The 13,800-nt window shown below is 34.7% G+C and overlaps 1 protein-coding gene across 2 annotated transcripts in view; it reads left to right on the top strand.

Moving 5' to 3' along the window:
- The window catches only part of LOC138334680 (probable E3 ubiquitin-protein ligase HECTD2), a 48,241-nt gene extending 35,037 nt beyond the window's left edge, over positions 1 to 13,204 (top strand). For both annotated transcript variants that reach the window (XM_069283342.1, XM_069283341.1), the window contains 5 exons: positions 195 to 282; positions 3,406 to 3,512; positions 3,973 to 4,088; positions 4,377 to 4,517; positions 4,842 to 13,204. In XM_069283342.1, the coding sequence (XP_069139443.1) occupies positions 195 to 282; positions 3,406 to 3,512; positions 3,973 to 4,088; positions 4,377 to 4,517; positions 4,842 to 4,962 (573 nt within the window). In that variant the 3' untranslated portion in view covers positions 4,963 to 13,204. The remainder of the gene's footprint in view (positions 1 to 194; positions 283 to 3,405; positions 3,513 to 3,972; positions 4,089 to 4,376; positions 4,518 to 4,841) is intronic.
- The last annotated feature ends 596 nt before the right edge of the window (positions 13,205 to 13,800 follow it).

The following is a 13,800-nucleotide window of genomic DNA, read 5'->3' as shown; positions in this document are numbered from 1 at the left end:
GTATTTCACTTCATGTTCAAAGTAAGGAATGCTACAACATTTCAAAGAGCACCATTAGGTAGCTGCTAGCTCATTGGAAGTATAGTGGAACCAAGATTCAAATGTTTCACTGCATATAGCATTCTTAATTTTATAGTCAGGAATGTGATATAAGTATTTTAGTAAAATGTTAAATACAAATGTAAATCTTTCAGATTTCCCTGACTGAGTTTGGTGATGTGAGGACAGTTGATCTCAAAACTGGTGGTGCTAACATTCCTGTTACCAATAGCAACAGATCAGGTCAGCTCACTTATATATTCAAATGTTTTACTTTCAGCATAGTATTGCTGGGGCTGGTGAAAACTGACATCTTTGATTTCTTAAATACAGTCTGCTTCAAACATGATTTTGTATGTTTATCTTATATTTGATTCTAAGCAGAAATACAGTATTGTAAAATGATTTACAATTACTATTTTTCACTTGTACATTTACTTCAAAATGGGGTCAAAAAGATAACTGTAACCTATATTTTGACCTTTGACTGTCTATAGGAGAAAGTTTGCTCACGCTTTGGATTGTATCTGCTAATTCTCACATTGACTTGTTTATTAGTAACTAAACATTAAAGACTTAATCCTTCAGTTACAATAAACTTTTAGCTAATTTTGTGTTTCCTTGCTCTGTTGATTGTGTAGGTAATTTTGTGTTTCCTTGCTCTGTTGATTGTGTAGGTAATTTTGTGTTTCCTTGCTCTGTTGATTGTGTAGGTAATTTTGTGTTTCCTTGCTCTGTTGATTGTGTAGGTAATTTTGTGTTTCCTTGCTCTGTTGATTGTGTAGGTAATTTTGTGTTTCCTTGCTCTGTTGATTGTGTAGGTAATTTTGTGTTTCCTTGCTCTGTTGATTGTGTAGGTAATTTTGTGTTTCCTTGCTCTGTTGATTGTGTAGGTAATTTTGTGTTTCCTTGCTCTGTTGATTGTGTAGGTAATTTTGTGTTTCCTTGCTCTGTTGATTGTGTAGGTAATTTTGTGTTTCCTTGCTCTGTTGATTGTGTAGGTAATTTTGTGTTTCCTTGCTCTGTTGATTGTGTAGGTAATTTTGTGTTTCCTTGCTCTGTTGATTGTGTAGGTAATTTTGTGTTTCCTTGCTCTGTTGATTGTGTAGGTAATTTTGTGTTTCCTTGCTCTGTTGATTGTGTAGGTAATTTTGTGTTTCCTTGCTCTGTTGATTGTGTAGGTAATTTTGTGTTTCCTTGCTCTGTTGATTGTGTAGGTAATTTTGTGTTTCCTTGCTCTGTTGATTGTGTAGGTAATTTTGTGTTTCCTTGCTCTGTTGATTGTGTAGGTAATTTTGTGTTTCCTTGCTCTGTTGATTGTGTAGGTAATTTTGTGTTTCCTTGCTCTGTTGATTGTGTAGGTAATTTTGTGTTTCCTTGCTCTGTTGATTGTGTAGGTAATTTTGTGTTTCCTTGCTCTGTTGATTGTGTAGGTAATTTTGTGTTTCCTTGCTCTGTTGATTGTGTAGGTAATTTTGTGTTTCCTTGCTCTGTTGATTGTGTAGGTAATTTTGTGTTTCCTTGCTCTGTTGATTGTGTAGGTAATTTTGTGTTTCCTTGCTCTGTTGATTGTGTAGGTAATTTTGTGTTTCCTTGCTCTGTTGATTGTGTAGTAATTTTGTGTTTCTTGCTCTGTTGATTGTGTAGTAATTTGTGTTTCCTTGCTCTGTTGATTGTGTAGGTAATTTTGTGTTTCCTTGCTCTGTTGATTGTGTAGGTAATTTTGTTTTCCTTGCTCTGTTGATTGTGTAGTAATTTTGTGTTTCCTTGCTCTGTTGATTGTGTAGGTAATTTTGTGTTTCCTTGCTCTGTTGATTGTGTAGGTAATTTTGTGTTTCCTTGCTCTGTTGATTGTGTAGGTAATTTTGTGTTTCCTTGCTCTGTTGATTGTGTAGGTAATTTTGTGTTTCCTTGCTCTGTTGATTGTGTAGGTAATTTTGTGTTTCCTTGCTCTGTTGATTGTGTAGGTAATTTTGTGTTTCCTTGCTCTGTTGATTGTGTAGGTAATTTTGTGTTTCCTTCCTTGCTCTGTTGATTGTGTAGGTAAATTTTGTGTTTCCTTGCTCTGTTGATTGTGTAGGTAATTTTGTGTTTCCTTGCTCTGTTGATTGTGTAGGTAATTTTGTGTTTCCTTGCTCTGTTGATTGTGTAGGTAATTTTGTGTTTCCTTGCTCTGTTGATTGTGTAGGTAATTTTGTGTTTCCTTGCTCTGTTGATTGTGTAGGTAATTTTGTGTTTCCTTGCTCTGTTGATTGTGTAGGTAATTTTGTGTTTCCTTGCTCTGTTGATTGTGTAGGTAATTTTGTGTTTCCTTGCTCTGTTGATTGTGTAGGTAATTTTGTGTTTCCTTGCTCTGTTGATTGTGTAGGTAATTTTGTGTTTCCTTGCTCTGTTGATTGTGTAGGTAATTTTGTGTTTCCTTGCTCTGTTGATTGTGTAGGTAATTTTGTGTTTTCCTTGCTCTGTTGATTGTGTAGGTAATTTTGTGTTTCCTTGCTCTGTTGATTGTGTAGGTAATTTTGTGTTTCCTTGCTCTGTTGATTGTGTAGGTAATTTTGTGTTTCCTTGCTCTGTTGATTGTGTAGGTAATTTTGTGTTTCCTTGCTCTGTTGATTGTGTAGGTAATTTTGTGTTTCCTTGCTCTGTTGATTGTGTAGGTAATTTTGTGTTTCCTTGCTCTGTTGATTGTGTAGGTAATTTTGTGTTTCCTTGCTCTGTTGATTGTGTAGGTAATTTTGTGTTTCCTTGCTCTGTTGATTGTGTAGGTAATTTTGTGTTTCCTTGCTCTGTTGATTGTGTAGGTAATTTTGTGTTTCCTTGCTCTGTTGATTGTGTAGGTAATTTTGTGTTTTCTTGCTCTGTTGATTGTGTAGGTAATTTTGTGTTTCCTTGCTCTGTTGATTGTGTAGGTAATTTTGTGTTTCCTTGCTCTGTTGATTGTGTAGGTAATTTTGTGTTTCCTTGCTCTGTTGATTGTGTAGGTAATTTTGTGTTTCCTTGCTCTGTTGATTGTGTAGGTAATTTTGTGTTTCCTTGCTCTGTTGATTGTGTAGGTAATTTTGTGTTTCCTTGCTCTGTTGATTGTGTAGGTAATTTTGTGTTTCCTTGCTCTGTTGATTGTGTAGGTAATTTTGTGTTTCCTTGCTCTGTTGATTGTGTAGGTAATTTTGTGTTTCCTTGCTCTGTTGATTGTGTAGGTAATTTTGTGTTTCCTTGCTCTGTTGATTGTGTATGTAATTTTGTGTTTCCTTGCTCTGTTGATTGTGTAGGTAATTTTGTGTTTCCTTGCTCTGTTGATTGTGTAGCTAGTTTTGTGTTTCCTTGCTCTGTTGATTGTGTAGCTAATTTTGCATGTCTATTTTACAGAATATGTACAACTATACATTGACTGGATCATCAACAAAGCTATTTATGCTCAGTTCAAGGCATTCTACCACGGTTTCCATAGCGTCTGTGCTTCAAACGCTCTTATTGTAAGAATACCAATGGTTTATCATTATCATTTCACTCAGTATATAATTTCTAAAGTGTGATACTTCAACATAATTTGCAACCACATGAAAATACAGATTTATTAATCATTGCTTAATAAATACAAAGTAATTGGTCATTGTTTAGGGACACAGTGACGTGTACTTGACCACACTTGACCACACTTTAATAAACACACTAATACTGTATAACATGTCCTTTTCATGGTGCAGGAAATCTGGTTGTTTTCATGGTTTTCAAAATTGGTCTGTTACGACATTTTTTTCCACCCATGAAATAATTTGACATCAAACATTTCACATAAACAATATAATGTAGAAGATCACCAGGATGAGTTGCGGATAACCTTGACACTTGCAGATGACCTTGACATTGATATTAAGTGCACTGTGTGCAATATTGTGATTACCTTGATGTAGATCGTCTTTTGTTGTTCTTTAGATGCTGAGGCCACAGGAAGTGGAGATGTTAGTGTGTGGCAATCCTCAGATAGACATGAATCAGTTACGAAAAGTGGCAACGTATGACGGTTACAACGCTCAAGACCCCACTATAAGGTAGTCATAGCTTTATAACCAAAACGAAGATACAAAAAATGTACATCAGTTGGTCAGATTGAAACTAGAACAGTTTGGCACAATGAATATATGATATAATACTTGAGTTAAACAGGGGATTGGAGTCTGATGGATATTCATACCTTTCAATTTCAATAATTCAATCTGTTTTATTGGCAATAATATCAAAGGGATATAAATCAAATATGATTATGATTTAAACCAATTATTAACAGAATAAGAGAGTGTGTTCTCTATGGACATGTTGTCATCTGTTGTCTGTTTTAGGTACTTCTGGGATACTGTGCTGTCCATGACCTTTGACATGCAGAAGAAACTTCTGTTGTTTACTACGGGGAGTGACCGGATCCCTATTGGAGGCATGGCAGAAATGACTTTCAAGATCTCGCGCATAGAAGGAACTGATCTGTAAGTATTATTGTGGTGCAAATATTTGTGCAATCCATGATATGTACTGTAAAACATGGTCATAACGAACCATCTGGGGACTAACAAAGTCATTTGTTATAAACAGCTTGTCATACACATAGTAACAATTAACACCTTATATGAACTTGGAGCGGATTTTAAAATCATCTTTATTTACTTTGTTCTCAACAAGTGTTTTAAAAGGTAACCGTGGCCTACACATGTAGTATATAGTCTGTAAATGATGATCATTTTCTTACTTCTAAACCGAGGGTTCATGCTTTCTAGTTTGTGAGTACTCTAATTATCTCCCCTTTATTACAGACTCCCTATGTCGCACACTTGCTTTAACCAGCTTGTTCTACCAGCTTACCGAAGCCGTAAGGTTCTCAAAACGAAACTCGTAACAGCCATCCACAACGCTGAGGGATTCGGTCTGGAATGATGAGTCACCGAATTTCACCAGAAACATGCATCCTGAATATTTAGACTACACCTGAATTATAAACTCTACCACCTTCTACAAAGAGTATTGACAGCAAGTTACCTTTTAATATCTAGAATGATATCAATGAATCATAAGTAAATATTTTGTTAATATATGTAAAATATTATTTATTATCAACTATGGTGGTTCACCTCTACAGTAACTGTCATAACTCAATAAGGTTATAGGGTCATGACCTCAACATGACGGTTATGATTGGTTAAATGTGTGTCATGAACTGTAAACTGTACAGGTTTATTCATGACTGTTGATAAGAGTGTTGACAACCCTATTTACTACCTTGTTACAAACCTAACTATTATTGAAATGGAATATGTATGTAATATTCATATCGGAAAGTGCTGTGATTCATAAAATGTTTAGGAGAAGATACAGCTGACTTTACCAACATTGGTCAGCTACTCATTCCTTCAGTGGTGGAAACTGAAAATCAATTAATTTAAAATAGAGAATTATTTAAAAATAATTTTGCTATTCTTTTAGATGTTTGGTTATGGAATGTTTGCTCCCTTGTTTCAAAGTAGATCTCCAGAATTGTTCACAATATACATGTGTTCATAAAGCATATTTTTGGGTACAGTAGTCAGAAATAGTATACTGTAGTGTAGGCTTTGTGATAAAAGCGTAAGTTGTTGATAACTGATATATTCCTGTTGAAGTATAACCCACATTTTTCAATGTTTTTATATTTATTTATTTATTCATTTTGAGTTTGAGATCACCCCTGGTTTTTTTTTATAAATGATTAACATGCAGTAACCATAATGATACATTGAAGATACTTCAAATATGCTTATATTCTTTATCTAGATACAGATATAAGTATATTTGAAGCAGCTTCAATGTATTAATCTATGGTTATAAAAGATAATATTGGATTTTTTATATAATGTTTAATCAATTCATACAGTGACAGATCCAGAAAACTATCTTAGAGGGTTTTTATGAGTATAAAAATAAAGGAAAATAGTGAAAATACATCATTTAAGACATTTGCATAATATCATTTGAAAATTAATAAATACATGTGCTAAAATTTCTTATGCATTGATAAAGATTGAACATTAATTCTAGCAGCTAAATGTATTGAGTCCAACAATTTCAGGTATCTGCTATTTCATTATTATATAATGTTAATTAGTAAATTGTAATAATTTATTGGAATTCTGCATGTAAGCATGGATTTCAGTTTTTCTTATGGGGTAAGGGAGGGGGGTATTTTGGGGAAGGAGGAGGATTGGCATGAAATTTATCATGTGTTTCACATTTCTTATTTGTGCAATAAATCATAGGCCGTTATAGATAAAATGGATTACATACTTTTTATGTATATAAATGCAGGTGCCAGATAGGTCATTATAATGCAAATGTAATGTTTAAAAGGTGCCATTACTTACACTGGTAGATTAGTATACATGTATATACATGTAATAACACTCGGCAGATATAAAATACCGGTATATGTGAGTGCAGTTACAAGTTAAAAAGGTTCATTCATATTTTATCAAGTCAATTAATGACAAATGGAGTACTTTTCATGTGGATATATTTGCAATTGCTTCATTTTGCAATTTCCACATGTAAACATTTCACAATGTTGTTATTTTCGCGATAAATACACCTGTTAACATTTTGCATCATAGTTTCCTATATACTGTATAATACATGAAACATCATATTCATGGAAAATGTTCACACTAAGATGTCCTTCGTGTAATTAGCATAAATTTCCCCCTAGTGTAAATTCAACATTCCTTGTTTGTAAAAACTTACAACGCATGTACATTATTCCTTGATTATATATATATTGATAGTTACAGTTACATACACATTTGATCGTTCAACTTATTAATTTTCACATGGACCATATTATGGCAGTCAATTGGTTAATTAAAAGGTGTTAAGTAATCAATTACAACCCCTTCATCTCTGGGTTTGGAGTAATATATGTACACCCTTACTTGCTCTTATGATAATAAATACATTGCTTTACTTTAAAGTTTAATGTGTATTATACTGTGATTTCTAATGTTGATCCGTCCAGTCTGATATTATCGCTCAGGAGATATATTTTGTTAATTGCCCTTGATTAAGCTTTCATCTAAGTTGGGAGGGTGTATTTGAGTTATCAATACAAATTTTACACACTTACCGTACCTTAACCCTGATGAATCAGTTTTGGATGTATAACGGTATGTTGTTATGCTCAGGTAAGGCAATCATCAGTTATCCAACGGTGTGTGTGTGGCACATGGATGGTACACGTACTGTCAATAGTAGCTCCATGATCATGAAACAATTTCAAAATTATTTAAATTGCTTAGCCAATCAAAATCTTTGTTATATTTATGTAGTTGTATCTTTGATTGGTCTTGCAGTGTTTGATCATAGGAACTTGGCACAAATTTCCAACCAACAGTCAATATATGGTTCATTTCATCTCTGTGTATTTGACTAGATGGTTTCATGATCTTGGTTGCTTTGGATACCATATACACATGTATTAAGGTAAGGTGATATAAGTAAGGATTTTAAAGAAATACGATATTTATATAGGGTAACATATTTTCTGTGATAACCTTTAATGTATTTTTACAATTTGTTGTAAGCTGTGTCAGAGTTTATAGTTACCGATCTATGTTAAAACAGATCAACTTGTATTTATATAGATGTTAACATAACATTCTCATTTCTTAATTGTTTGATCTGATGAACATTTTCAGATAATATTTAGAAAAAATGTCTTTTTAGCAAATTTTTGTTATGAACATTCTTAACAGTGTTTCTTTTATGAAAGATGAAACTTGTAATTTTACAGATGTCATCATTAAGTATTGATTTTGTTAATACATAATGATTACAAACTTTATACATTTTACATCTTAAATAAGGAAAACATTATTTTCATTAATTTGAAAGTTATTATTCTCGTCTTTAGTAATTTGATGCTGCATTTTTTCTAAAAAGATAGATTAATAGTAAATGAACTAGCAATGTAATTTGTTATCAATGTTACAATGAAATAACATGAAAATAATATTTAAATATACATACCGGTACATGTATTACTTTTCTGCTGTATTCACAAGTAGTTATCAGAAAATTTGTTGACATATCTTCAATTTATAGATTACTACAATTATTATAAATGTGTGAACTATATGTATTTAAATCATATGTAGTATAAATACAGTTTACAAGGTATATGACATTCGAAAACAGTTAGTTCCTATCATTTGAAGTTTTGTTCTATATGACATTGTCACATTGACAATTTCATTCACTTGTTTATGTGTATCTAAGTTTGTATATAGATAATTTCTCTAACATGTATAACTTACACATTCCTGGTGTGTTGACACAACAGCAGATCATGTTTTTAGATCGCTGTAGAACTATGCCTTGCAATGATGAACAGTTTATATTTACATTTTGGAATGTTTTTCAGCAAAGAATATTACAACTAAGGTATTAAAGATCCTTAGATATATATATTACATTTTGTATGATTTTTGAGTGATTAGTACATTATGTAGTTATGTATAATAAAATAGATGGAAAATTATATTAAAGATGATTCAAAAGTGTGATTATATATCATTTAGTAAAGATAAATATTCAGTCTTGTCTATAAGGGAAATTATTCTTTTTATTTCATAATGGCTGTTGATTGAATCTACTTGCTCCTGCAGGAAAACAAAGGTTTGAAAAATTGGAAAAAAATGTCCTATGTTTATACTGGTTTTTCCCTCTGAATCAATTTAACCATAAATTTATGTTTACCACGGTAGTATTTTATAAATCAATGTATATTGGCCTGTTGGTGTGTCGGATGTTTCCTTTATATGAATGAATGTGTTATAATCAATATGTTTTATTCTAAACAACTTTAACAAATGTATAGATATATAAATATTCAGCTATTAGGATTTTACTGAAAAAAATGAATTGTTTGCAAATAAAATTTCTTTCATACCCAAATGGAATGAATAAAAAGGTGACACCAATACCTATAAATGAAGGAAAGTATTCATAAGAACAATAGTGTGTATTTGTTTTTAAATTAAGTAATTTTTAATAATGTTATGATAATGATTTTCCACATCATTTATTTATGGTTTTTGAAGAGTGACACCTAAGGATATATATTTTGAACTGTCATATAGTTTTTAGTTGTATCTCTATGGGCTATATTCTAATCTATCAGAGTGACTTCCCTTTGTTTAAATCCATATCCCGTAAAAATATTAACAAAATAGGTGACAAATATTTACATACCAATATCACATCTAATTAGTTAAAAAGCTAACTGAGTAAACCAAACATGTAAATTTGTATTATCATAACCATTCATTTGATAAATATTTTGTAGCCCTGTACCAAAGGAGTGGAGTCCCTTTTAGTTGTGTTTGTTTTTGTGAAGTTGTTATGAATAAATATCTAAACTAGTCATTAAAAATACTGGTGTATCTCAATGTAACACAAGAACAAAACTTTAAATATTCACTAATTTACTATTTTAACATGTTCTTAGAGTAACCAGATACTGTTTGTCTAGACACTGGTTTCTGGTAGTTTGTTTGTCTAGACGCTGTTTCACTAACGGATCTGGTAGCTTGTTTGTCTAGACGCTGTTCCGCCAATGTTTCTGGTAGCTTGTTTGTCTAGACACTGTTCCACTAACGTTTTTGGTAGTTTGTTTGTCTAGACGCTGTTCCACTAACGTTTCTGGTAGTTTGTTTGTCTAGACGCTGTTCCGCCAATGTTTCTGGTAGCTTGTTTGTCTAGACACTGTTCCACTAACGTTTTTGGTAGTTTGTTTGTCTAGACGCTGTTCCACTAACGTTTCTGGTAGCTTGTTTGTCTAGACACTGTTCCACTAACGTTTTTGGTAGTTTTTTTGTCTAGACACTGTTCCACTAACGTTTTTGGTAGTTTGTTTGTCTAGACGCTGTTCCACTAACGGATCTGGTAGCTTGTTTGTCTAGACACTGTTCCACTAACGTTTTTGGTAGTTTGTTTGTCTAGACACTGTTCCACTAACGTTTCTGGTAGATTGTTTGTCTAGACGCTGTTCCACTAACGTTTCTGGTAGTTTGTTTGTCTAGACGCTGTTCCACTAACGTTTCTGGTAGTTTGTTTGTCTAGACGCTGTTCCACTAACGTTTCTGGTAGTTTGTTTGTCTAGACGCTGTTCCACTAACGTTTCTGGTAGTTTGTTTGTCTAGACGCTGTTCCACTAACGTTTTTGGTAGTTTGTTTGTCTAGACGCTGTTCCACTAACGTTTTTGGTAGTTTGTTTGTCTAGACGCTGTTCCACTAACGTTTTTGGTAGTTTGTATGTCTAGACGCTGTTCCACTAACGTTTTTGGTAGTTTGTTTGTCTAGACGCTGTTCCACTAACATGTCTGGTAGTTTGTTTGTCTAGACGCTGTTCCGCCAATGTTTCTGGTAGTTTGTTTGTCTAGACGCTGCTCCACTAATGTTTCTGGTAGTTTGTTTGTCTAGACGCTGTTCCACTAACGTTTTTGGTAGTTTGTTTTTCTTGACGCTGTTTCACTAACGGATCTGGTAGCTTGTTTGTCTAGACACTGTTCCACTAACGTTTTTGGTAGTTTGTTTGTCTAGACACTGTTCCACTAACGTTTCTGGTAGTTTGTTTGTCTAGACACTGTTCCACTAACGTTTCTGGTAGTTTGTTTGTCTAGACACTGTTCCACTAACGTTTCTGGTAGTTTGTTTGTCTAGACGCTGTTCCACTAACGTTTCTGGTAGTTTGTTTGTCTAGACGCTGTTCCACTAACGTTTTTGGTAGTTTGTTTGTCTAGACGCTGTTCCACTAACGTTTTTGGTAGTTTGTTTGTCTAGACACTGTTCCACTAACGTTTCTGGTAGTTTGTTTGTCTAGACGCTGTTCCAAAAAACGTTTCTGGTAGTTTGTTTGTCTAGACACTGTTCCACTAACGTTTCTGGTAGTTTGTTTGTCTAGACACTGTTCCACTAACGTTTCTGGTAGTTTGTTTGTCTAGACACTGTTCCACTAACGTTTCTGGTAGCTCACAAACAGAGATTATAAGACTCTTTCATATATGGATATGAAAGATAGGAATATTCTACTAGAGAGTCTAAAACGTTGTAGTACCGGAGGTTTGCCGAGGGTGTTCACACTATTTCGGGATGCCAAGGAAGAATATTCCTATATCCATCATATCCACATATGAGAGTATATTTTTCTTTCATACCTCAACATTTGGTTACAATTTTACAATTACGATAGTCCGCCATTTTGACAAATAAGTTTGAAAAAAACCCTCTATAAATGAAAATTGAATGATATTTTTCTCGCAGATCCTGTTGTTTGCATCTTCTATAGTAAAATCATCGTAGTTGCTGAAAACAATTTTACAATTTTACTGAGAAATCAATGATTTTGTTGATGCAGTAATGTCATGAGGCTGTGTTGCATGGATATGTAGTACAACCTCAGTCAATGTGGGTATTGCTTGGGATAAAGCAGTATTACACCAGTAGGTACGAGAGAAATAAGAGAAATTACCATACTGGTGTACAACATCAAACAGAATGAAGAAGGGAACTGTGTTCACCCTGATATAACAGATGGTTACTTTCCCAATGAGAAGTAAAGAACTGCACAGCCCTTTATCACATCAGCCCTCATCATGAAATGTATATTATATAACACCGAGTGTTTGACAATTTAATAATGTCACATTGATATGAACTCCTTATATGACAATAGGTGTCTCTTCTCATGATCCTGGCTGTTGATGTCAAACCTACCCTCACATTACCCTGGCTGTTGATGTCAAACCTACATTCACATTAACCTGGCTGTTTATATCAAACCTACATTCACATTACCCTGGCTGTTGATGTCAAACCTACATTCACATTAACCTGGCTGTTTATATCAAACCTACATTCACATTACCCTGACTGTTGGTGTCTCCTTGACATGTGCCCTTGTATGACCTTGACTGTTGGTGTCTCCTTGACCCATACTCTTGTATGACCCTGGCTGTTGACGCCTTTTTGACATCTGTCCTTGTATTGCCTTGACTGTTGCTATCTCCTTGACACCTGCCCTTACATTACCCTGACTGTTGCTGTCTCCTTGACACCTGCCCTTACATTACCCTGACTGTTGCTGTCTCCTTGACACCTGCCCTTACATTACCCTGACTGTTGCTGTCTCCTTGACACCTGCCCTCACATTACCCTGACTGTTTGTGTCTCCTTGACATCTGCTCTCACATTACCCTAATTGTTGCTGTCTCCATGACACCTGCCCTCACACCTTACATTACCCTGACTGTTGGTGCCTCCTTGACACCTGCCCTTACATTACCCTGACTGTTGGTGCCTCCATGACACCTGCCCTCACATTACCCTGACTTTTGGCGTCTCCTTGACACCTGCCCTCACATTACTCTGACTGTTGCTGTCTCCTTGACACCTGCCCTCACATTACTCTGACTGTTGCTGTCTCCTTGACACCTGCCCTCACATTACCCTGACTGTTGCTGTCTCCTTGACACCTGCCCTCACATTACCCTGACTGTTGCTGTCTCCTTGACACCTGCCCTCACGTTACCCTGACTGTTGCTGTCTCCTTGACACCTGCCCTCACATTACCCTAACTTTTGCTGTCTCCTTGACACCTGCCCTCACATTACCCTAACTTTTGCTGTCTCCTTGACACCTGCCCTCACATTACCCTGACTGTTGCTGTCTCCTTGACACCTGCCCTCACATTACTGTGACTGTTGCTGTCTCCTTGACACCTGCCCTCACATTACTCTGACTGTTGCTGTCTCCTTGACACCTGCCCTCACATTACCCTGACTGTTGGTGTCTCCTTGACACCTGCCCTTACATTACCCTGACTGTTGGTGCCTCCTTGGCATCCACTTACATGTTATTATATGAATATATCTAAAACTATAGTGAAATGAATGTTTAATATCGCACATGTAGTTTCAACTATAAAGTTATATTATACAGAAAAGAAACTTTGAGTCATATTGCTGTTAACTGTTTTTCAGTATTAGATTTGTGTATCTGTGTTACAATATCGTTGATCACTTGTCTAGAAAGCTCGGTAAATTCAGCGATATTCTCGCAATAAAATATATTGATTTACGAAATATTCTCTTCGTATTTGATTTCATCGTTATCTGTTTGTGTGGCCTTTCTCATCCAATCACACTGCATAAGACGCATCGATCATAGCTGACACACTATTGTAAAGTAAACACTGCATTGTATCTAACCAAAAAACATCCTCGATAGTCCAGGGGTTATTATCACTGACATGATCTACACCCCTGGGATATGTCATATGCAAACCTGAAGGTCCTGTAAATGAAACTGACGAGGCAGATGATTTGGTCCGGTTAAGTGTCTTTTGACTTCAAGTCATGATGCAATAAACCCCTTTGGCATGAAAGTACCTTAGGGCATTAGATCCCCGATGTTGTCGAAATACTTATACCACATATATTGACTCATCTTCACATGTCAAGGCAAGATAATACATTACACACCTTTAATGTCGGTATCGCTTGGTAGGCAAATGTGGACGATAATGTTCTACCTCCCTTTGAGCATTTTAGACTCCAACTTTTTAGCAAAAAATTTGTGTGAACGTTGAGAAAAGCAAATAGTAGAACATATTTGAATAATTTCTCGTCGTTTATTTAAAGAGATATCTATTTTACATTTTCATAAATTCGTCAGTAGAATTATAAAGTA

Source organism: Argopecten irradians, chromosome 11 (assembly GCF_041381155.1).
Source record: "Argopecten irradians isolate NY chromosome 11, Ai_NY, whole genome shotgun sequence".
NCBI lineage: Eukaryota > Metazoa > Mollusca > Bivalvia > Pectinida > Pectinidae > Argopecten > Argopecten irradians.
This window is presented reverse-complemented; position numbering and strand designations above follow the sequence as displayed.